The 25,620-nt window shown below is 39.6% G+C and overlaps 2 protein-coding genes across 8 annotated transcripts in view; one reads left to right on the top strand and one right to left on the bottom strand.

The window, feature by feature from the left end:
- Nucleotides 1-2,100: 2,100 nt before the first annotated feature.
- On the top strand, nucleotides 2,101-8,087 carry LOC123508090 (tRNA (adenine(58)-N(1))-methyltransferase catalytic subunit TRMT61A-like). Of its 2 annotated transcripts, none has more exons than XM_045261531.1 (7): nucleotides 2,101-2,256; nucleotides 4,612-4,707; nucleotides 5,553-5,771; nucleotides 6,687-6,830; nucleotides 6,997-7,206; nucleotides 7,445-7,567; nucleotides 7,779-8,087. In XM_045261531.1, the coding sequence occupies exons 2-7, from the start codon at nucleotides 4,621-4,623 to the stop codon at nucleotides 8,058-8,060; spliced, it is 1,065 nt and encodes a 354-aa protein (XP_045117466.1). In that variant the 5' UTR covers nucleotides 2,101-2,256; nucleotides 4,612-4,620; the 3' UTR covers nucleotides 8,061-8,087. The 2 variants fall into 2 exon arrangements, with proteins under 2 accessions (XP_045117466.1, XP_045117467.1); XM_045261532.1 differs by lacking the exon at nucleotides 2,101-2,256 and adding an exon at nucleotides 2,289-2,468.
- Nucleotides 8,088-8,255: 168 nt separating this feature from the next.
- The window catches only part of LOC123508092 (ADP-ribosylation factor 1), a 20,427-nt gene continuing 3,062 nt past the window's right edge, over nucleotides 8,256-25,620 (bottom strand). The window contains exons 1-5 of one of the 6 annotated variants that reach the window (XM_045261533.1): nucleotides 14,765-14,914; nucleotides 11,041-11,204; nucleotides 10,742-10,851; nucleotides 10,205-10,330; nucleotides 8,256-9,278 (exon numbers count right to left, since the gene is read on the bottom strand). In XM_045261533.1, the coding sequence (XP_045117468.1) occupies nucleotides 9,114-9,278; nucleotides 10,205-10,330; nucleotides 10,742-10,851; nucleotides 11,041-11,188 (549 nt within the window). In that variant the 5' untranslated portion in view covers nucleotides 11,189-11,204; nucleotides 14,765-14,914 and the 3' untranslated portion in view covers nucleotides 8,256-9,113. Of the gene's footprint in view, nucleotides 9,279-10,204; nucleotides 10,331-10,741; nucleotides 10,852-11,040; nucleotides 11,205-14,300; nucleotides 14,414-14,695; nucleotides 14,915-25,620 lie in introns of those variants that run through there. The other 5 variants (XM_045261535.1, XM_045261536.1, XM_045261534.1 and 2 more) reach the window with 5 other exon arrangements.

Genomic DNA, 25,620 nt, shown 5'->3' with positions numbered 1-25,620 from the left:
TCGCCGCTTCCCTAGACTCGAACCCGGATCCTCTCGGTTATGAGCCGACCGTGCTAAACACTACACTACGCGGTGTGTGTGTGAGTATGTGTGTGTGTGTGATCAGTCACCACTACCATCACCATTACTACTATTATCGGCACTACTACTACTACTACTACTACTACTACTACTACTACTACTAATACTGCATGCTGCTGCTGCTGCTCTCCGCATAATTCACTGCGTGACTCAATACTATGTGCACAACGAAAAAGAAGTTAGAAATACGAGTCACCCCATTATCTATTATTATTATTATCGGCACTACTACTACTACTACTACTACTACTACTACTACTACTACCATACTAATACTGCTGCTGCTGCTGCTGCTGCTGCTGCTCTCCGCATAATTCACTGCGTGACTCAATACTATGTGCACAACGAAAAAGAAGTTAGAAATACGAGTCACCCCATGCACTAATAGCTATGGTGAAAAAAATAAATAAATAAAAAGCTAGGAAAGGAGTTATGTCTAGTGCTTTTTGGACTCAGAAAAGACGTATGATAGGATAGACAGGAAGAAATTGTTGCCATTACTAACACACACAGGAATGGACAGGAAGATAGTACGTGCAGGTGATGAGGAAGCTGTACGAGGAAAATGAAGTCAAGTTCACAATAGGAGATATCAGTACAGGCTGGATGAAGAAATAACACTGAAGTACGTTAGGTATGTGTGATCTTTCCAATATTCTCATAGAGGAGTTGATACTGAGGATTAGGATATTAGGGAGGGGAGTCAAAGTAGAGGATAGGAAACTATAGGCTGCCGAGCCCATGATGACGACAGAGTGCTGATGGCAGAGAGTAATGAGGAGATAAAGAAGTTATTACAGGTAATTATATAGCATTTATGGAATGTCAGGTATAGTGCTAGAAAATGCAAGGTGATAGAGTTTAGTAATCATGTGGAGCGACAGTGGGTACTAGGGAATATGTCTTAGAGGTGGTAGAAAGGTACACTTATCTAGGGCTGGGTATGAACAGAGAAGGAATAGGAGGAGAAAAATGGATGAGAATAAACGAAGGGAAGGCTAGGAAAAGGACAGGGATGATAATCAACCCAGGGAACAGCTCAGTTTATATAGAGAGAGTAGCCAGAAGCTTGTGGAAGGGGATGGTGTGCTGTATTGCTGGTATGGGTCTGAAATTACCTATTGTCGGGAGGAAGATCTAGGTAAATTAGGGAAAGCTCAAAAAGTAGTAGGGAGATGGGGTCTATGGTTCCCTCGCAGTATTGCTTTAGAAGCTATTAATGGAGAGATGGGCCGGAGTACCCATGGTACAATAACGATCAAAAAGTTATTGTACCATGGGAGTACCAGCCTTCATCAACGCTTGCCGCAGCCGCCGCCGCAACCGCCAAAGTATTTCTTAGAGATTTTGTATGTGATTTTGTTGATTTCCGACCTCTTTTGCAACGCATGTTACTTGATTTTAGGTTCCCCCACCCAAAACTCTTGATTCTCCACAAATAATCTAAGATCGTTGGGAATGAGAGGTAGGCATAAGTTGGTTTTATACATATATATATATATATATATATATATATATATATATATATATATATATATATATATATATATATATATATATATATATATATATATATATATATATATATATATATATATATATATATATATATATATATATATATATATATATATATATATATATATATATATATATATATATATATATATATATATATATATATATATATATATATATATATATATATATATATATATATATATATATATATATATATATATATATATATATATATATATATATATATATATATATATATATATATATATATATATATATATATATATATATATATATATATATATATATATATATATATATATATATATATATATATATATATATATATATATATATATATATATATATATATATATATATATATATATATATATATATATATATATATATATACTATCTACCTACATCATAATAAAAATAATGGCTAATGAATGAAGATTTAATTCAAGATCAATCAGATCTGCTGATCCGTTGAAATTTTGGCAGCCAAAGTGTAAACATTAGCCATGAGGCTCAGGGCTCAGGCTGGCTTGGTGTTCACAGATTGAAAGGAGTGTCTTTTCTCTGCTGCATGAAAGTAACGAACAAACAACGAAAATTCGAGACACAACAACAATATAATTAAGCCTTAAGGTAACCTGCTACAGTTCGGAAACAAAGCAAGATAATACTAAATAGGCGACAGGTAGTACAGTGTCCACACACCGGCCATCCTCGCTGGAAGCTAGTTACTTCTGTGACTCCAAATCCAAGTGAACACTAATATTTGGAGGTGGATTGTATTGGACTATCTTAGCTCTATAATTGTATACTAGCTCCTGATTCACCCAGAACTTGTCCAATTGGTAAATATGGAGAAAGGTGTCAGTGTGACTTAAGTAATATGAAATGCATCAATGGTTATATTTGATACCTAGAACACGAATTGAGTATTCCTGATCGTAGGAAAAAATCCTGGTAAATTTGCAGTTTGAGCTAATACACCCTATCTTATTTTTCCCCCCCTAAGTCTAACAAGCTTGGGGACCTGGGAAAGCAAAGTTTTTAGGTGAGGAAAGCAAAAATGAGGGAGTCCTAAAAATCTAAGAAAAAAATACCCGTTTTTTTAAGTGGAAAATTACAAAATTCATGAGTACTTTTCACTGAAATTATCCTAACCTAACATAATAACCTCTCCCCCTCCTCCCCAACAAGCTTGGGGGACTGTGGGGAATCGGGGGTTTTGGGGGTGGAGTATGGCGATCCAAAAAATCTAAGGACAAAAACCTAACGTAACCTAACCTGACCGGGGGGGCTGTACCCCACAAACCACCCCCTACAACACTAACATAAACCTAACCTAACGTAACCATAACCTAACATAAACCTAACTTAATGTAACCTAACCTAACTGGGGGGGGCTGCACACCCCCCTGCAACACTAACCTAACCCTGACATAAACCAAACCTACCGTATCCTTGCTTTGGGGCAGCTTCCCTACCAATACCCCTCCTCACAATACCTTAATGAAAGGATGAAGGTCCTGGCTGGTCCTCTTCTCGATTGTACACTGACTTCCTTTACAACTAGTGTCACTGGTGGCCATGGCTAAACTGCACACACAGATCTCTCTGTGTACCTGTCTGCCCAGCTGTGCCCCGCCTACGAATACATATAGCAAGTTCCCATTGGCGCAGCTCGTGGTGTTAAGAGGTGGTGGCACGTCATTGGACAAAAGAACTATAGACACAATAAGAATCCTATTCAGCAGTTACCCACAAACCCCAGCTATAAATAAATGCAAGTCAGTGTACTGCTCATTTCCGAGTGTGATGGAGCTCTGTGGCTCGCCGCAGCTTGCTGGATTTAGAGAAAACTCGCTGAACACCGCACATTTGAAGGCTTGTGCTGAAGTTATTACTAGAAAAAACTCACCAAACACCGCACATTTGAAGGCTTGTGCTGAAGTTATTACTAATTTCCGATAGGGTAAAATGGGATTAGAAATGCTCGTAGAAGTGTGATGTAGACCGTGAGAATGTGTATAGTTACGTGTGTTGTATTGGTTGAAACTGCAATAATACCAAAATCCTTAGGTTTTTAAACAAATCCCAAGATTTAGGGAAGTTTTTCTTAAATGCAATTTTTTTTTTCGTGGTTTATGCATATAGAGCAATTGATGCATTTTAACTAGACCTAATCTTTAGCTAAATTTAACCTAAGCTAACACCAAACCTAACTTAATGATGAGATTCTTTGTGTTTAAAGCTTATTTATTACCATTAACATTAAATTAATAATTTGTGAGGGAAAATGCCTTACAAAAATATCTACTTTCCAGTTGTGCACTCCTTTTTTGTATCAGTGAGACTGACAGATTTTTGCAGTCAGTGGCATAGTGAGCGATAAATTTACATGGGGCAAAACCTGAAAATGCTGCCCCCAAAAGTAATAAAAATATGAGATGAGGTATAATGCACTTGTTTATTATGTATACATATATTGTATTATATGTACATGAACTATGAATCAATATTTTGCAGGCCTTCAATTTTGCAGTCTAAAATAACTGAACATCAATATTCTCAGTAGCCTGGCTTGTGCCACCTCCTGAGAAATGTGCTCCCTGGGGCATTTGCCCCACTCATCCTCCCTATCACTGTGTCACTGTCTCCAGTAATACTGTCCTGTTGAGCTTCAAATAGTTGTACTAAGGATGCTGTAACTACCCATTCTGGCAAGCTGTTCCAGTTGTTGATCTGTACATGCGAATGAATACTTTCTCAGTCTTGTCCGTGCCTTGAATAACTTGCAGACACTGCTACGCGACATTCAAGGCACGGACAAAGCCATCTTACCAAGGTTGTAACACTGTTTCCTTCATAATATCTTCCACTGATGATCTCAAAAACGTTTGTTTGGGAATTGCTTTTGTTGAAATGTGACACAAATGAGTGTTGCTTCCCAGAGTGATGTAAAAATTCCTTAATGGTCCTTCATTTCAACAGATTGCAGCCATGAGCTTCAGCAGATTCAAGGAGGTGATTGAGGAAGGAGATACTGTCATCTTGTACATTGGAGTGTCACAGATTTATGCCCTGGAGGTGAGGTTTCATGGCTGCATGTTGGTAATTTTCTAGTTAATTTGTGGCCTTATTACTAGTTATTCTCTTTCATTATTTAACATATACTTTTGGGTACACCTAAAATGTATGGGAGGAGAAGGCTCCTTGTCTTTAACCCCTAAGAGATGTTGACGTTCCTCAGGGGATGTCCCTGTCAGCAGGGCTGACTTTGAAAGTTCAGCAAAAATAGGTCTTTTCATTACCAATTTCTCAGTTGATTAAGACATAATAGCATCATACTTATTAATCCTTCCTCTTCAAAGAATAAGAGAGAGAAAGAGTGTGTGTGTGAGTATATGTGGTGGTTAGATGTAGAAACAAGGAGAGAATGGGGATGGGGATACAGGCATGGAGTGAGGTTGCAGAAGGAAGTTTGGCTCACCATCCCTCCTGCTTCATCAAATAGGGAGCTGTCTCTACATACTATTGCTTTATCTGGCAATGCATTCAAAGTACACAGAAAATCAAGTAAAATTTTAAAAAATACTAAAATATTAAAATATGTAATGGTTTGTCCAGTACTCACAGAATTATAAAGAACTTAAGGAGGCAAGTGTCTCCTCTTGGCGGCTTGGACTGTATGGGTTGTCTAGGGAAGCTGCCTCCTCAAGAAAGATGTGAAAGTACTCTACAGTGCTTTCTTCTACCATAGATAGGAACTTTATTTTTCACTTCCCTCCACAGCCACTCAATATTGTTGGGGTGCTTAGCTCTGTTGTTTAGCTCCATGAAATTGATGGAAACACTCTACAGTACATCCAATGATTTTGTTAAGAAATGGTTTGCAATCATGCTGTAGTTAATGCTGTCTAAATAACTTTCAGGTAAAACCAAAAGTCATAAACAAAAATGGCCAAGGAGTTGACAATGTGTTCCAAACTAAGTATGGATCCGTGAGAGTCATGGATCTGGTGGGAAAGAAGTATGGATCTCGAGTGAACCTCTCCAAGGGATGGGGCCAGGTCTTGTACCCAACACCAGAGCTGTGGACCATCACACTGCCACACCGGACACAGATCCTTTATACTCCTGACATATCCATGGTGAGTGACAATGAAGAAAAAATATTTCATGCTTAAAGCTTTACTCAACAAAAACCGTCCCTCATATCTCCCTCCTACTTTAAAGTAATCAAAACCCATGCATCAGATGCTGGAAAATTGGATGGCTTTGTTATGCTGCAGCTGCAGTAAACCAATTCTGCTGTCATGCAGAGATCCAGGTAATTCATGCTGTGCAGTTGATCCTCATTCTGTATGGCCAGTGAGCATTAATGTGAATGTGTGTATGAGTCAAGGTGACTGGAGTCCCACTCTTAACTGGGACAGTTCTGCTTTTTCTTCGTTTGTCTTGCTTTTCTGTGATCATCTCACTTCAAATGAAACAGTGGTATGTGTCTTTTTGGACTTTCCTGTCTTACTAGCTGTATATTAACTTAGTGGTGTACTCAGTCTGTGAACTCACATCATTATAATTCAGGTTTGATATCTCACTAAGTCATCATCCACTTCTACCTGGTCTGGCTGACTGACACATAGTCTCTCCTTTGTGGCATTTGTAGCATACATGTGTTATTCACACTCCCTTATAGAGAGCTCAGAGGTGACTGACCTTTGGGTAGGACTGAGACCATTCACACCACACAGAGACAATGGGATCATTAGTCCTTGGTTTACATCCATACCTACTTGCTGATAGATAAATAGTGACTGCTCATTGACATGAGCCCTATCTGTCTTGCCACTCCCAACATTTGAACTCATATCCCTCAACTCTGAACAGTGTACAACATGGTGAACTGCACTACAAAGTGGGTTGCTAAGACAGGATATTACTCTTACACTCATAACTTAAACTTTCTTTCCAATTTCAACCTCATAGCCTTTCTGGAACATACAGAATATACGTTGTGCCAGTTTTTTTTTTTTTTTTTTTTTTAAATTCCTGTTATGTTGCAGGTCCTGACTCAACTGGAGATTGGCCCCGGGTCAGTCGTGTGCGAGGCTGGTACAGGAAGTGGCTCTCTCTCCCATGCCATTCTCAGAGCCATTGGTCCCACAGGAAAGCTGCACACATTTGACTTTCACAAAGAAAGAGTAAAGGTAGCTGACATTGCTCATGTCAATAGGTCATAAATGTCTCTTACCTATGTAGCTAATGCTTAATTTAGTGTAAGTTGGCACTTGGATAGAAATTTACTTATGGATAGCAGAGTTTTCCCTTGATTACTTTTACAAAGGTAAATTATTATAAAATTCCTCTTCCTAGGTAGCATCGGAGGAGTTCCTACGGCATGGGTTTGGTGAGCGCGTCATTGTGTTGCATCGAGATGTGTGTGACGAGGGCTTTGGAGTAGAGAGAGTGGCTGATGCAGTGTTCCTTGACCTGCCCAAACCATGGGAAGCTCTTCCTCATGCTGTGTCAGCCATCAAGATGTCTGGTGGAAGGATTTGTTCCTTTTCTCCTTGCATTGAACAGGTAAATTTCAACACCTGTGACTAGTGTATTCAAAACTTTTATTTTATTCCTTGTTATACATCTTTCTTTTCCATATAAAAAAAGCAAAAATAGCTTTAAAATTAATAAATTTCTAGGTACTTTTCTAATTTTTCATACCATGACATCTGAACTTTTACTATATAGAACTGCAGTTTTCTGGAGGTTCCTTTTCTTCCATCCTTTTAAGAATTAAAGTAATTTTAATCTGCTCCTACAGGTTGCAAGGACCTGTGAAGTACTGCAATCTCTGGGTCTTCAAGAGCTCCTGACGCTGGAATGCCTGGCTCGAGAGTTTCAAGTGAAGAGCATTTCCTTGCCCAGAGTAATAAATGGTCAAAAGGTTAGTTAGGACACCTGATGTTTTGGAGTATAAATACTTGATTTGGAACATATAGGATGAATGCTTATATCTATTCATTTTCTTAGAAATTATAAGGTTTAGTTTTTGATTTTTTTTTTTTTTTTTTACCTACATACTGGTTTTCTTAATTATATTAATGGTAAAACAACTTCCTTGAGTAGCATTTAGTCCAAAACATTTTTATTGTCAGGCACCAACACATCAGAACACACACGTGAATCAAGAAGAGAAACAGCCAGACCAGAAGAAGAAAAAGGTAGAAGAGTGCGTGGAAGGAGCAGAAAGTGACACTAACACAAAGAGTGATGAACACGAGCAGAGTACGGCAGGCAACAAAGGACAACAGGGGAATGGTGACTTCAGATTCACAACAGGCATTACACAGCTGAAGATGCCTGGACACACAGGGTTCCTGACCTTTGCCTCAGTGCCTCCAGGACTGCCAGGAAATAAATTATCCTGTGTGGCTTGACACTCCAAATAAAGTTAAGAATTCTTACATGTTATTTCTCTTGTACCCAACACCGATACCACTAGAACTGGAAAATAGTCAAGTATCACAGGTGCAAAGTGGGACAGATTGAACCAGATATTAGGATATTACATTGTGAGTGAAGCAGGGAGAGCTATGATAATGTGAAGGATCCCAGGATAACACTAAAAGTGGTTAAGCACAAATCCTTTTATTACATTTAGTCAAAGAGCATATTTATCAATGTACTTCCTGTACGGAAATCTGCCTCTTTGCTTTAACAATATCGGGAAAGGACATTGGTATTAGATAATATATTCATGTAATCCAAGGAATAAACAAAGACAATATGACAAGCTTCACATCAACGGGAATGTTCCAACTTTGACGTATGGTCTGTCCCATCTAATAAAAAGTTCCTTTAAATTTCCAACTTAGCAATGTGCACCAATTCTAACACAGATGTGAGCTGCAAACACAATCTAATAAAAATCCCTACCTTAAAAATGAAACAATATCCTTATAATAAAAGAAAAGTAAGAATTATCTGTAGCTTTGTTTTTCAACTGCACAAACACCAGTATAAAGGCATTACTCTCAGCCATGATGCATACTGGGGCCCATGTCCTGATTTTAAGTTCTCGTGCTACTGAAGATGAGAACGTTGGGTCCCGGTATGACCTGACCTCAGGCTGTATGTAGTTAGCTTGAGACTGGACAGGCAGCAAGGTTCATTCTCTGTTCACTGCTTTTTAAGTCGTTCACATTGACGCAGAGGGCAAGATCATCGCTGCACTGTTCAGCCTGTCACTTGTTCCATCACTGCACATTTTCCAACCAAAAATCTTTCTACCTTGGCTGGGAACGTACTGCTCCCAGCCGCCTTAACCATCATGCTCACAGTGTTTGTGTCACACTGAACTCTTATTTATATAGTCTTCTTGTTTTCCATCTCATCACTGACTTTCCTGTGCAGCGTGGGCCTTAAAAACTGTTGATCCTTTTGTTACATCAACACCCACTGATTCAACGTCGTACGCCTCTGATGGCCAATTAGCGGTTAGCATTCTTCAGCTGGTTACTGAGCCAGTCCAAGCCTTCATACAGACCATCCCCACTTGTGGCACATGTAGCCTGGATATACCAATTACGGTTCCTCAATGAATGCAAGCCAAGCTTATCTGTGATTTCTGCAGCATTCATGGCATTGGGAAGATCCTGTAAACAAAAGAGCAAGTGTCAACAAGAACTGATCCAATATCCTACTAATACATAATATAGCTACATATCAATCCATGATTCAATGCAAGGAGACCAGAGCTATAGATAGATAGATAGCACTACCAACCTATCCAATCTGACTGTCTTCACTCTGTTACTGCAGATTTGTAAGGATGCACATTAACCTATTCTTTATTTCTGATACAAACACCCCAACCTTGGAAATTGCAACACACGTTTAGGAACAAACAAATGAAACTTTCCGAGACAATTCATGTCAATAACCACACCTACAGTGGCCATCATTTAATAATGCATCTTGCTCACAAAGTTGATGTTATGCACAAAATCTGCAGAACCACCAAGTAACATGGTGATCATTATCAGATTGTGAGCAAAAGATGACAAGCGTAACATCATAATCTACTTTCTAAAGAAATCATATGAATCAAACTGCAAAACAGCAAAGAAAGCATCCAATTTAATGTGCAAAGGATTCCCAAAGTCAATATCTCTGAAAATTTGTTGTTTAATTATAACTGATTCTATCAATGAGTGAAGTTATTTACCACAAGACACAATCATTCTTGGTGTCCATCAGTCAATTCAGTAAGAATTGAGAAGCAGTTATTTCATGATACAGCCTGGTGCAGCACAGGATTAACCAACACATGATTCTAGGCAGTTTGACTTCCAGTATCAGTTAACAATCAAGCAAATTTAGCAACCCAAATAAAGTTCAATACATCTAAAATTATCATCATAATCAAGGAACAAATCCTGCATTTGGAAATTAAGCATTTAATGACCATTCAGGATAGTTCATAATGAAGACATCTTGTGACACTTCTCTAAGGTATGAGGCAGGCTATCTACAGATAAATGTTATTTCTTGACCACAACATTACAAACAAACAACTTACCTGTTTATTTGCGAAAATGAGCAGCACTGCATCTCTAAGCTCATCTTCTGCTAACATTCTCATTAGCTCTTCTCTGGCCTCCCCAATACGTTCTCTGTCATTGGAGTCTACAACAAAGATGAGGCCCTGCAAACAAAACCATGTCTTTACACTTCAACACGCACACACACACACTATACTATTTATTCTTGGTTTATTTTTAGCAACAAAATCTGGGACTACTTTGCAGCAGTATTGTAGCATGAACAATGGTAAACAATACATTGCTCTCACTTCATCACCCACAGATGCATCACTTTTGCCCCCACCTCCCTCTCACTCTTAGGTGGTCATACTATGAGCACACCACTCCACACCAGTTCAACATGATACATTCTTTAATGAGTAAGTTATTACAGGCATAACATCAACAATAATGAAAAGAATGACTGCCAATAGTACTAAGGAAAATAAGATGAGATTTGATTAAACTATGAGTATTTGAGATCAAGATCGAGACTGATTCTTCATGAACACTACAAAGCACCACTATCTCACCTGCGTGTTCTGGAAATAGTGACGCCACAGGGGCCTGATTTTGTCCTGGCCGCCCACATCCCATACAGTGAAACTGATATTTTTATACTCCACAGTTTCAACATTGAAACCTGCAAAGATGGAATTAATACTATCTTAGAATAAAACATTAAGGAAGAATAATAATCTTTAAACTTAGTTTTAGATACAATATGCTAAACTTTCTTGTTCCTAAATCAGTGGTCAATGTTAAAAGCAAAAGTACTCTAAGAGTTTAATCCTCAACAATCTCTCAGCAATGATCAAAATGTATTCTATACCAATGGTGGGAATTGTAGTAACAATTTCTCCGAGCTTGAGTTTATACAAGATTGTAGTCTTGCCAGCCGCGTCAAGTCCGACCATCAGGATTCGCATCTCCTTCTTGCCGAAGAGGCCCTTAAAGAGGTTGGCAAATATGTTCCCCATTTTGCCAAGGATTTATCTGAAAAAAAAAAAAAAAAAAAAAGGGAAAAATGATTTGCCTGCAATAATACCAAAATATCAGTGAAGGAACATGACATACAAAACCACTCAATGATTTTGAAAGATTACACTTAATTTGTTTTAAATTTATAAAATCAGTAAAGCAAAATATCCTTTCATATCTTTATCCAGCCTCTTTCATAACGAATTACACATCTAGAAGTCTACAGCTAATACTGTGTAAAATCAAACCATCTTCATAACAAAATTAAGCTAAAGAAGTATATATATATATATATATATATATATATATATATATATATATATATATATATATATATATATATATATATATATAAAAGACTTCCCTGGTATTCATTTTATCTGGTAAATATTCCACTCCCTCATGCGACATAAGGCATGGACAGCTGAGACTGATATCCCTAACCAACATTTCCTGATTACATCAAAACTCTTGACCTTTTCAGAATGTAGGTCAACCCACAACACGTGAAGACAGTGTTGGCGCCTGGTCAGGTGCCTTAGTGGGTTACTACATTCACTAAGCCACCTCACATGTGGAACTGGTTATGTTCAACACCCCAAGAGGCATAACCAAACCAACTATGACCCTACAGATATGTTTGGAAACACGCACACATCTAATCAGTGTGATGTGAGAAAGGAGGCTATTGACTGAGAAATGTGTATAACAATTGCCTTTTAAAAGCAGCAACCCAAGACATCTTTCTTGGAAGACCGAAGCTTAATGGTTCCGGAACATTCCATTTAGCACAAGTCACATACATAGTCCCAAGATATCACCACACAACACTGACCAAAAGAGAAAGCATTAAACAATACACCTACAGGTCATTCCTGCTCACTGTTCCCAGACATACAACCTCACCTATACACAAATTCCACCACCACCAAGTAAGAGTCCACAGCAAGGCAAACATCTCCCCACTGGTTGGGAGAGCAATAGTGAGTGCAGTGCCATGCTTGCTTCTGACAGATCAAACTTCAATCCCATGAGCTGTGAACCAGGCATACTGACCAATACACTGTGCAGTCGCCTCCACACACCAACCGCCAACTAAGTAGCAGAATACCTCAATATTCCTAGCATTGTCTTGTCCTTAGATGGCAGCTCTCAAACTACAAGCAACTGGTGACAGCCATCAACTAACCATGACATACGATTATGAAACTACATCTTTCAATCTAATGTAGACAAACCTACATAAAGACAGTGCAGGCATGTGTAGCTTTTAACATTTTTGTTTTGTTTTGTTTTGATGTAAGAGAGGAGGACTGGCCAAAGACTACAAAAATATAAAGAAAAAGGACCACTCAGTCGCCAGTCTCCTTACAAAACCAAAAAAATTAGCCAAAGGCCAGGAACAAATGTCTTGAAACCCATTTAAAGGCCATGTTACACCATTCTAATCCCCATGCTAGTCAATATATATTTCATACATTACTTGCCCATTTGCCATCCTAACAAGTCCTCCCTCCCTTTAACTTTTAGTGTTAACCAACCATCTATCCCTCCATAACATGTGCACCTACAGTACAGGTGAGCAGAGTACCTGTTCAGACTACCACCAATCAGTTAACATCATCAATACGCACACCACACAAGGACATAAAGCAGGAAACCTAGAGGCCTGCAGCAATGTACCTCCAGCATTTTTTTCTTTTCATGTGAGAGGAGAAAACGACCAAGAGCTGCACAAATGACTGAACAAAAAGGCCTACTGAGATGCTAGTCCCCGAACAGGGTCGAGTTAGCTAAAAGAAAGAGAAATGTTCTGAAACCTCCTCTTAACCATTTCAGTACCAGGATGCATTTTTCTTATTCATTCTGCCTACCATTTGGCAATTTTATATAGCTTCAGATGTTCATGTGTGGAATCAAAATAGTGAAGACTTTGGACATCAATCTTGTCCTCTATAGAGCCTTCTTAATGCAAATAAGATTATCTAATCATATCAGAAAATCAAGGTAAAAATGCATCTCAGAATTGAAGAGGCTAAATCAGTCTTAAGTCATAGGTAAGTGGAAAATACAGAAGCAGGCAGGGAGTGGGATGTGCTCGTGTGGCAATGACTAGATGGGAGGAAGGTGGCTGGGAAAAATGGGGGCAATGACCCTAAGAGCTAAGGAAAATTGTGGAATTAAAAAACATCTAGAAGTAAATGTTAAAACTCTACGGAAAAATAAGTTACACAAAATATCATGCACGAAACTTGCACCCACATTATCAAACCCAACCTATGCATATCCAGGACTCAGAACTCAAACAAGGTACCTCTTTAAATATCCACATCTAATTTTCACACCTTTTCCAAACCTAACACAGCACTGCAACATGGAAACAACAAATAAAAAGACTAGGGAAGAAGCTAGAAGTTGACCCCTATCTCAATATCTACAAATACTAAATAACCCATACCTCTACACACTCAGGTTAACCTCCCCCACCCAGACCCACAGCAAACACAAAATGCAACCCAGAGCCACCCACAGGCTTCCCTCACCACCACACTGCCACCTCTGCACCTCAAACATATGGAAGCAATTAGCCATCCCATAGAAAGTACAATACAAGCTGGTAACAATTCTAACTCACCCCCCACTGCCATTTCTTTTGCTCCTCTAGTTTTCTAATTAATTGATACAATGATAGAAATAATGTGTCTAGTTTGGAGGGTTAATATGAAACAGGTGATGCAATTAGTACAGCCAGCACAAACCACCACCACCACCATCACCACCCACTTGCCCAGGTGAGCACCCGCCCTAATCCCTGCAACCTGCGCACTATTTCATCCAAAGAACTTTCAATTAAATACTTTTGTTTATTCTAAGCAAAATACCTTGAGCATTCCACCCTACACAAACGGTGCAACGTCTAACTAGCACAAGCAAGTGTTCACGCCACACACGTCATCAGGAGCGTAATAATCACAAAAATCATGGAATCAGGGGCGTAAATGTCTTCAAAGTGGTTTAAACGAGAATAATTTCCCAGCCGAGTGATTTAAATGGCTTCTTCACTCCCAAGGAAGTTTGACAGATGACCCAATGTCAGATTTTTCCACTAACCTTCACAGGAGCGACATTGAACACATGGCACGGAATATACTATGCAATGAGTAAGGGCTTTCTTTGCCTTCAACGAGGTATTTGGCCTAATTACTGGCATGAAGGAACCACTTCCCGCGGCCCAAACCTCCTGTCAGCTGGAACCCAAAGCTGCCCGAGCCCCCCTCACTGCCCTGCCTGGTCGCCCCGCCTGCCGCACACTGCCCCTAACCACAAATGAGGTGGAGAGCCAGCCCAGCATTACAGGAAATACAGGACATGTAAGTGCCGGGCCGGCGATAACAACACACAACACATCCCATCACGGCCACCACCACTGTACACCACGCCACACACACGCCCACACCACACATACGCCCTCCACCACAAGCCCACAACACCCCTGGCATACTCACCCACCACCTGATACCTACTGAGGACCTTACCCCGGTAATTTGCCACGGAAATATGACTTATCGCCTTACCAGAACGCGGATCAGACAAGATGGCTGACGACTGCCACGTCTCTGCGCCGTGACGTCACCCCGTCACGTGACGCAGCCTCGCCCGCACCCCGCGAGGAGGCGCCACCACTACCTTGCATAATATTTATTGGCCTTTTTTCTTATGTTATCATGTATTTTGACAATTTTAATCCCCCTGGTTGAAATTTCAATGTTGGCATGGGTGTTATTTTCCACATCACCACACCTGCGTAACGCCGCCCGCCGCCTATCCCGCGAGGCGGCGCCACTGTTATTTATTGTCCCTTTTTCTCCTCTTCACTTTTATCTTGTTACCTGATTATTCTAAAACTAGAGTTTCTAGTATGAATAATTGTAATTTCATTTTATAGGCGATGATATTTCATTGTAAAATGACACATTAGCGACTAAACCCCTGAGTTGTTTATCACCTGTCTGGACCTGGATTTGATTACCTGGCGTGTTGTGATGCACCGAATATTTCCCTTTCTCTCGGTCTCCTACACCTTCCTTCAATACTGAGAGATTCAATTTTTAAAGTATAGATTCTGGAACGAAATATTAACTACCTTTGTACCTTGTGTGTGTGTGTGTGTGTGTGTGTGTGTGTGTGTGTGTGTGTGTGTGTGTGTGTGAAATAATCTCTTTTACTTTATCCACTCATCCATCATCAGCTTATCCTTGCTTGTTATCAGTGAAATGGGCCATACCTTTCACACGCTAGGGCTGGATTTAATAGGTTCACAGACAGGCCTACTAACACACTTGAATCCAGTCGTTAACTGTAACCTAAGTATCCTCCCTCCTCCCTCCCCGTCCCTTCTCTCTTTCTCTCCCCATTTATTTTTTTCTATTTCATCTATTTATTTACTATCTTTTTTTTCTTTTTAAGCACATCCATTGAAACTGTGTGGAATGGTGGTAACAAAGGTCACCGTCTCAACACACTTACACCGTATTCTCTCAGTTTAAAGGGGCTTATCTTTATCTTTCTCACTCAGAGTCTAAACTACCACCCTTAGTCTTAACTCTTTCTCTCTCTCTTCCATCGGCTCTATTAGCAACCACCTCGAGTGCTGCGTGGCCAGATAAGAGTACTGACTGGAAGAATCGATACGAAATGGGATAAAGAAGAAAAGGAACGTAAGACCACTATTCCTAAACATTTAGAATCGTCTGTCTCTTTTCTTTTGACACCGCTCGTTGGCCATATATACATACAGCTTACTTATTGTTACGTCATCGCTCATGATAAAGTGGCGGATGACGCAACAAAACCCCAAGATGCCACATGAGTGATAGTGGCTCTTGCACTCTATTTGTCGAAAGTTCCGTGTATCGTGCTGTGAGTGTTTGCATGTGTGGAGAATTCGATGTCTGGGGCAGAAATGTACGCTGGACACGGCACGCTGACTGACTGCCGCTGCTGTCTCAGATATTCAAGTGAAAATAGGACAGTGGCAGCCTCTTATCTATCGTACATCTGTTTCTCCGTCACAGCTCACCAGCGTATTACCACTAACACCACTATTTCTAATGTTGTTGTTGTTGTTGTTGTAGCATCATCATCATCATCATCATCATCATTATCATCATCATCTACACTACAGAATAAAGACCTCGGTAACTTTTCACACATCTTTGTTTGTTGCTTGTCTATTCCAGGCCATCCTAATAGGTTTTACCCTTACAGTATTCACTAAAGACACTTCAACCCCCACCCATGCACCCTCTCTCTCTCTCTCTCTCTCTCTCTCTCTCTCTCTCTCTCTGTCGCGAATGTCACAGTAAAGAAGTCTCACACTTGCTATATTTAAACGCACTGTAACTTGCACGCACAACTCAGCACAGATTCTCACACAAAGGATGCATTCTATAGTGACTTGCTCCATCATATTAATAATTCAAGGACATCACTTTTTTTTTAGTGCAATTATACACCACTGACATTATCCTGTGCGTCCTTTGAGCTCTGTTGCTATTATTAGGTTCAAACGTGTATAACATATAGTACCGTATGTTCAGTTGACAATGTTACGTTCTCAAATAGTTAGATGATACATTTTATTGTTGTATTTAGTTTTCATTGTATATTCCACCCAAAAATAAAGCAAATTCTGTTTACTCTGACACAAGTTATTACCATGATGAGTTTTTATATCCATTCTGCTTACTATTTGGTGATTTTATACTGCTCAGGAACTCATATGGGAGATTGAAATAGTGAAAACTGTGGCCATTAATTTTCTGACCCCCATAGACCCTTCCTAATGTCAATAAAATGGTCTAATCGTACACAAATCTCAAGGTAAAAATGTGTCCCAGTATTGAAGGGGTTAATGGCTATCGGATGCAGTATAATGATGAATCTGAATCTTACTCTTCGGAAACTCTATGGAAATAATGAGTTGAGTAGAAAATGTTATCTGAAGTGAAAACAAGGGCATTCCCAGAGCGTTAGGCAGCAAGAGTTGTGTTCATTAGCAGCCTCCTTATCAACTTTGATCACTGCCTTCTCTTCTCACGAACGACAAAATGCTGGTTATTGGTTCAAATGTTTGAAATAATCAGTACCATCAACAAAAAAACAACTTCAGTGAGCCTTTTTTTTTCTTCAGATTTTTGCTGTCCTTGGTTGCTGCCCGTTCTATATAAAAAGAAACAACATCAATAACAACAACAATACTAATGATAATAATAATAATGACAACAACAACAACAACAACAACAACAAATTACATTCCTCCTTTGTGCTACACACTTGACCAAATGCAAATAAGGTTCGAAGGAGAGGAGGGACTGAGATTTGCAGCAACAGTCACATCGAGCGCAGTCCAGTGTTTTCTATAGCCAAGTGAGACTATTAATGGACTCCTTCCTTGTTTGTTCTCCTTGGTGATGTCTCTCCTCATGTGTAATTCTCTGGGTGCTTCTGAGGACTTTTATAGAGGGGATGGTATGTCATGGTCAGCAGTGAAGTAACGCACCGCATTCATCTTCACTATGCTTGGACTTTTCACTCATTTTTAAGTCCTCTGATCACCTGACACAATACCTATACGAAGTCTGAGAATTGATTGAGTTTAGTAAAGGATTTTTAAGCAGAGAAGCCTGACGCCACAGCAGAAAGGAGTGCAAAAGATAACTGGAGCCTTGGGACAAACACACCTGACTGTCATAGCAATATATCTGGCATGGGAACCGTTCTGATCTGAGACAATGATCTGGTTGCTATTTATATCCCTTTCCCATACGTAGAAAAGAAACCGGTAAGGGAAATATACTTGTTTGGTATGACTTCCAATCAGATTATTTAAGTTAATGATGGGAGGGGACGTCGTGATTCTTCTCTCTCGAAATGGTTCAAGTCATAGGAAAGAGGAGGACGGAATTAGGCAGAGGGTGATCATTGGTGGTGAACCGTAAGTGGAGTAGCAGCTGTTGTTGATAAGCCTTGTGGTGTAAAGTAACGGTGTCACCTGAGCTTGCTGGACCTTCAAACACCACGCCAGATTTCCTTGTGTGCTGATGTGTATAGCTTCCTGTCGCTCATTCAAGTGGTTCATGGTCATTTTCTTTATGAACAATACATGATGAGAAATTAGGAAAATGTCACTGTTCCATATCATTATTGTTTCTTTATCTATATTCTCATTATCATTGTCGTTTCGTAAAGGCATGTGAACATTCAGTAAACGTTAACTTGTCTCACCACATTCCCCGTGACACGAGATGCGACTTTTAAAGGAGAAAGGGTGACAACTAGGAATTCATCCCATAAGAGGCTTAATTCCCATGAATCCATGATATAAAGCTATAATACAACAACAACAACAACAACAACAACTACTACTACTACTACTACTACTACTACTACTTCAACAAAAACAAATAACAAATATGATAATGATAATACATAGATTAACAAAGTGGAGATACATTCCTTTTGATTTCTTCTTTCAATCATGCATTCCCTCCTCAATATTTCCTTTATCCATTGATACCGTTTCAAATACAAAAGAAAATAGGAACACGTCACACAATCTGATGCAAGCAGGCTGACGATTTACAGGAAACATGACTCAGGGAATGTATGGTGCAATAAATGGCTCGTATTCTCAAACACTTCTGTGCATCACTTCCACCATTTCAAAAGGCTTTATTTAAATTTATACGAGTTTTCTAAGGTGTTTTTACGGTTCTAGTGACAAATTAACAAGATTTCTACATTATTTACTGGAGACACACTCTTGAAAACTCCGCTAATCATCTCTGAGGCCTTTGAAAATAGTCGTGGTGAGACAAATAAGCTTTTCTGATTAAGGACCTTTGAATATTGCACAGAGAACTCCAATATTACATTAGGTTCCCTGTACTTCCTCACCGTTTTCTGTCATTGTACGGTCCGTGCTAGAAGGGCAGGTTATCGCTACCAAGTGAAAGGGAAGCGATGAAAGGGAAAGTGAGCTGATAAGGAAAGTATCACAGAAGAATTAAAGTGTTTCATTATTGTCAAACAAATGAAGCTTGAGAAACTGACTGAAGCATATTGTCAAGCAGTCCTCCTCACCCCACTCTCTCTCTCTCTCTCTCTCTGGTACATATTAGAGTTCACGCGTTGATTCTTTTTTCCACATTTTCTTATCCTTTCATATCTAATCCGTTTATCTTTCTTATTCCCTTTACCGTAGTGGACAGAACTCTCTCTCTCTCTCTCTCTCTCTCTCTCTCTCTGGTACAGATTAGTTCACGCGTTGATTTTTTTTCCACATATTCTTATCCTTTTTATATCAAATACGTTTATCTTTCTTATTTCTCTCTCTCTCTCTCTCTCTCTCTCTCTCTCTCTCTCTCTCTCCGTGACTAACACATTCCAAAAGTACTCCACAACGGGCTGTACTACACACTATGGTGCAACCTCGACTTCCCAAGGACCAGGTCGAACAAGTGTTTTCCGTGCTCATTAACCTGCTCATTAGGGACCAGCTAATAGTGAGAAGAGGGAGGGAAGAGAAGGAGGAGGGGGAGGAGGTCACGTGAGGTAATTAGAACACATTGAATATTAGTGATGGATTGTCAGCTTCATCATTGCCACCTCATTAGAAGGCAACGTGTGGGGAAGATGAGGTGGAGAGGTCGCTTTTCATTGTGGCATGATGAGAGCTATGTGTGTGTAATATGTCTTAATTATACATAGCACGTGGTGTTGACTCGGGAGGAGGTGAGGCAAGCACAGCGGCGGCCAGCTTGCGGTGTATTCTGTCAACAAAGCGACTCATTAACACTCCTTAGATTAGTGTCAGGTGTGTGTGTGTGTGTGTGTGTGTGTGTGTGTGTGTGTGTGTGCTAACCTGTGATGGCATAACGCTGTGAATCCTTTTTTTTATTACGCTATTTCATCTGAGAGAGAGAGAGAGAGAGAGAGAGAGAGAGAGAGAGAGAGAGAGAGAGAGAGAGAGAGAGAGAGAGAGAGAGAGAGACGTGAGCTACATTAATCGTAATTGCCAGCATAAATCGTGCCAGTTTGTAATGAAGGAAAATTATTAACTGTTAACATTTTTCCCTCTCACTCTGTCTCTCTCTCTCTCTCTCTCTCTCTCTCTCTCTCTCTCTCTCTCTCTCTCTGTCAGTAATTCAGTCTAAGGAAGAAAAAATCGAATATATATAATCATACTCGCATTTATCAAGTAATTTCCACTTCCTTAAGGTCATTCAGAGAGAGAGAGAGAGAGAGAGAGAGAGAGAGAGAGAGAGAGAGAGAGAGAGAGAGAGAGAGAGAGAAGATAAAAAAATGAAAAAAATGTAGGCTGAATGTGCAAGTCATTCATTAAATGTGTAAATAATTTCCTTACTGTTCATGTTTTGCATAATTTCACTTGTAAAAAAAATACTAATGTATCATAAACTTATCATAGAATTAATAAGTAATATACTCGTACATTTTTTTATTTACTTTTTTTTTATTTATACCATGTGGGCTTTTCACGGGAATTTCTGGGCTAAAGGGAATAGTTTTTGGGGTACCTCCTATCTCAAAGCCCACCCGCTAGAAAACCGTTGCCCCGAGTGAGGAAGCCCAACCTACACTCGGACCGTGGACATGATTCGAACCCGTGCGCTTGGAGACCCTCGGACCCCAAAGCACGCATGGTTCCACTGTACCATGGTGGCTTTTACCTCTTAACATCTTCAGTATTTGGACGCATTTTTACCATGAGTTTTGGGTATGATTGGACGGTTTTATTGACATCAGGAAGGATCGATGGAGGTCAGAAGATTAATGGCTAGAGTCTTCACTATCTTAACCACCGCACGTAAGTTTCTGAAGCTGTATAAAGATAACCAAATAAGGAGCATAATTGAATACGGGAACGCGTCCTGGTACTATAGGGCTAATATTACTGAAATAAAAAGAAAATAGTTTGATTGCAGTTTCCCATTAAATCATTCGAGATTCTGAAAAAATAGGAAAAAGAGAAAAGTAAGTTGCAATTATAGTATACTTTTCTTTTCCCTTTTCTTTTTTTTCCAGCCATATAGACTTTCCTCACTCTTACTGACCTGGAGAGAGAGAGAGAGAGAGAGAGAGAGAGAGAGAGAGAGAGAGTGAGGCGGATAAAACGCACCAGAAATTACCACTTGAATTTTTGCGCGCTTGTGTTTGACGTAACTTTCTCCTGCTGGCCGGCCGGTGGGTAAGCCTGTGCCTGTTTAAAGAACCATCTCAGCTCCTCCGTGCAAAGCGTCCTCGATAACATGGCGAGCCGAAAAAGTGTGTCTGTTTGCATTACAATTTTCACGAAAGATTTAGCAAAGTTTGTGAGTGGCAGTGACGTATCGTTGATTTCCCTGTCCCTCTCTCTCTCTCTCTCTCTCTCTCTCTGTTCATACATCAGTGCATCTATCTGAATGTCTTTCGCATACACAAGTACATTCTCTTTTCACTTGATACTTTCTGTCTTTCTCTATTCTGCTAACAATCTTTCAAGTTTACGTATAATAACACTGAAGATGACTGATAGATGAAGTTAAATTCTCTCTCTCTCTCTCTCTCTCTCTCTCTCTCTCTCTCTCTCTCTCTCTCTCTCTCTCTCTCTCTCTCTCTCTCTCTCTCTCTCTCTCTCTCTCCCATTACATAACAGCACCGCATGTCTGTTTTTCCTCCACCTTTACTTCCCGCCATCCACTTCGTACTTTTGTGGTTAAGGAAAATTTATTATTGGGGTTCGCTGAGACTTCCGCTTGGGTAGGTTGTGTTGTGTCTTGCTCGCCTTTGCTAATCTTCTCTTCTTTCTTCTTTTTTCCAACCACCTTCCTCATTGTCTTTCATGGGGTGGTGATCCTTGCGGTGTGTTGTTAGTCCATTATTCAGCTATGGTACTTCATTATTTTTTTCTTTTTAATCCCTTCAGTATCATGGCTTTTCTTCATATTCATTCAGGTTACCATTAGGCGATTTTAAACACCTTAAGTATGTCTTGTAAGGATTAAAATAGTGACGATTCTAGACCATTAAACTTCTGATCTCCATAGAACCTTGCTTGTGTAAATGAAAGTGCCCTATCACATCCAAAACTCATGGTAAAAATTGCGTCCCAGTACTGAAAGGGTTAATCTTCTCATTTTCTCTCGTTTCTTTTTTTGTTTTTGTTTTCCTTCTTCTTCTTCTTCTTCTTCTTCTTCTTCTTCTTCTCACTCCTTCTTTCTTTTTATAATGCAACTTGTAGTAATTTTTTATTTACTTCTTCTCTTTCTTCTTTTTTCACCATCATCATCATAATCATCATCATCACCATCATCATCATCATCATCATCATCATCATCATCATCATCATCACCATCATCATATTTCATTATCATATTGATTTCTCGAGCTTTATTATTTTTCACCTCACGTTTTCTTTCAATCATTCTTTTCTTCTTCTTCGTATTATTATTATTTATTTTTCTCATTATCACCACCATCATCTATTATCGTCACCATTATCGTACCTCCATTAAAACTCTCACTATAATTACCAGGTGGGGAGCTAACCACTGTCACCGCCACATCAGTCACCTCACAGCCAGATGGGACCGCCGCGTGCACCCTTGCCACTGAAAAATTGCCGCCACCACCACCACCACCACCACCACTAGCAGTAATTATAAGAAAAAAATGAACGGCAATAGTAACAATAATAACAAGAACAACAACAATAGCAATAACAAGAACAATAACAACAGCAACAACAACAACAATAACAACACCATCATCATCATCATCATCAACAAAAGCAACAACAACATTATCATCATCATTAACATCAACATCAACACCACCACCACCACCACCAACAACAACAACAACAACAATAGCAACAGTAACGTGTCATCTGTTAGAAATACAATGTGGAGTGTTTTTTTCCTATTACAGTGAAAGTTCCTTAATTGCATCATTTGTGGCGAAATTCATTATAGGAAATGCTGATATTACGTGATCACATATCAGTGTTACTCATCGTGTGTGTGTGTGTGTGTGTGTGTGTGTGTGTGTGTGGGCGATAGACCGCTTGACCTTAGCCACGTCCACCATTGCCAACAAATCCTTTACCAGCTGTCAGTATATTCAACAACAACAATAACAACAATAGCAGCAACAACAATAGCAGCAATAACAACAACACCACTACTACCATCATCACTAACAACAACAACAACAAAATAACAACAACAAAAGGCAACAATCAAATTTACAACCCCTCACACACACACACACACGTCACATAGCCACGTCACAGATACAGACGCGTCACCGACCAACACCACTCACGTCCACGTATAGAGAAATCGTAGACACACACACACACACACACACACACACGAAATGGGGCCTCACCCTTGACCCTTCTTGAGACGCTCTGGTCCTCCTCCGTCAACAGTACTTTTGCCTCACTGTACTAATTATCTTCGCCCTCCCACGTGTAGCTTCGTTGACTCAGCTTGACTTTAGACACTTTACTCTGACAGTAGGAATGATTGGCGTTCATCTGCGCATCCTTAGTTTCCACGGGGTCACATTTCCATCGTCATAACAATAGCACGTGAAATGGTGAGCGATGCGGTGTGTGTGTGAGCGTGTGTCCGTGTGTGTGTGTGTGTGTGTGTGTGTGTGTGTGTGTGTGTGTGTGTGTGTTCGTTCCTTTCTAAGTAAAGTGCAAGTGCTTTTGTTTACTTACTCCCACGCAATTTTTTTTTCTATTTTTTTCCCTCATTCTTCATTCTGCAGAGTTCCTATTGTTCTGCATGACTGTGTTGCGGCCTGCTTATGTACTGTATGTATTTATGTGTGTATGTATGTGTGTATGTGTGTATGTGTGTATGAAGTATATAGACTTGGACAATTCACTTTTTGTGGATTTTGTGTTCTCTGTATATTTGTCTATGTGATTCTCTCTCTCTCTCTCTCTCTCTCTCTCTCTCTCTCTCTCTCTCTCTCTCTCTCTCTCTCTCTCTCTCTCTCTCTTTGAAACGCTGTTCTATTTACTTTTCACCATCCTTTGCTCTTCTCTCTCTCTCTCTCTCTCTCATTCTCAAAATTCTCCCGTGGACCCATTTCTCATTTCCTCCTGCTTCTCTCCTTCCCTCCAGGTCTCCCCTACGCTTCTCTCCTTTCTCTCTCTCCCTCTTCAAGGCTGTGGAGGAGACGCTCTCTTTAGTGAACAGGATCATCACTCTTTTGGGGTCATGATGAAAACGTGTCTTCTTCACTCCTTCTCTTCCTTCCTTCTCTCTTTCTCTCTCTGTGCATTCATTCGTCTTGGTTTGACTTATGTTAGTTTATTTATCTATTTATTTTTTCGTTATTGTTGTCTTGTCTGTTTTTGTAGTTTTTTCATCTCTTCTTTTTTTGTGTTAATTTGTTTATGTGTGTGATTAAATGATTGTATTTCTGTAATTTTTCTATTTTGATTAATTATTTTCTTATTTGTTTGTTATTTATCATTTGTTTTTTTTATTCCTTTCAATTTTTTTGTATGATTCGTTGTTTTTTGTTTATTTTGATTCATTTATTTTTGTCTGTGAGTCTCGATATTTCATTCATTTTTCCTCTTTTTCCTTTTCCATTCGTCATTAATTGTCTTACGTCTATTCATTCACGTATTGTCATTCATATGCGCAGTAATCAATTATAACTTTTTTTTTCGTATGAGTGTGTTTTGTTATTCATATTAGGTCTTATATTTAGTTTTCATTATTTGCCTTTTTCTTCTTTATTCACTTGTTTGCTGCTTTTCGTCCTTGTGCGTGTTCTTTCAGTCGTTTCTTTATCTCCGACATTGATTTATTCCTTTCTCTTCCTTATCCGTCTGTTTGTCGCTTTTCGTCCTTTTTCATTATTCTCTGTTTTTGTACCTTTTCCTCCCCCACATTTTTTTTTCCTCTGTCTCTTATAAATCTTGATGCACTTTTCCTTTCACCTCAGATGTTACATATTTGCCGAGTGTCCCAATCGTATTTATTTTAACATTTCCTGTTCGCATTCGTATTTTCAAAGTGAATAGCTTTGCCTTTATTTGCCTTAATCCTCCTCCCACTCCTCTTCCTCTCCCCGCTACCCCCAATCTCGTCTTTCATCCTCTGTCTTTCTCCTCCTCTAGTTCATTCCGTCCTTGCTTAATGCCTCTCACGTCTTCCCTTCGCCACTGCAGACGGACAGAAATGCCATCCATCCACCCGACGATAAATTGACCAAGTAAAGAAGCGCACGCGTTGCTTGTTTTGCAATTGCGCGGACATAGAGGAACCGTGTCAGTCCGTTCGCTATCGCCCGGTGAAGTGGCGACCTTGCCTTGTGCGTGCGTGTGTGTGTGTGT

Source organism: Portunus trituberculatus, chromosome 24, assembly GCF_017591435.1.
Source record: "Portunus trituberculatus isolate SZX2019 chromosome 24, ASM1759143v1, whole genome shotgun sequence".
Taxonomy (NCBI): Eukaryota; Metazoa; Arthropoda; class Malacostraca; order Decapoda; family Portunidae; genus Portunus; species Portunus trituberculatus.
The sequence above is the reverse complement of the archived record's forward strand: the minus strand, read 5'-3'. Positions and strand labels throughout refer to the sequence as shown.

Bases quoted from the DNA above. Each gene is read 5' to 3' on its own strand.
- LOC123508090 (XM_045261531.1), top strand. From the start codon at position 4,621: ATGAGCTTCAGCAGATTCAAGGAGGTGATTGAGGAAGGAGATACTGTC. The intron at 6,831-6,996 runs GTAGCTGACATT...TCCTCTTCCTAG, and splicing joins TTCACAAAGAAAGAGTAAAG to GTAGCATCGGAGGAGTTCCT. The intron at 7,568-7,778 runs GTTAGTTAGGAC...TTTTATTGTCAG, and splicing joins GAGTAATAAATGGTCAAAAG to GCACCAACACATCAGAACAC.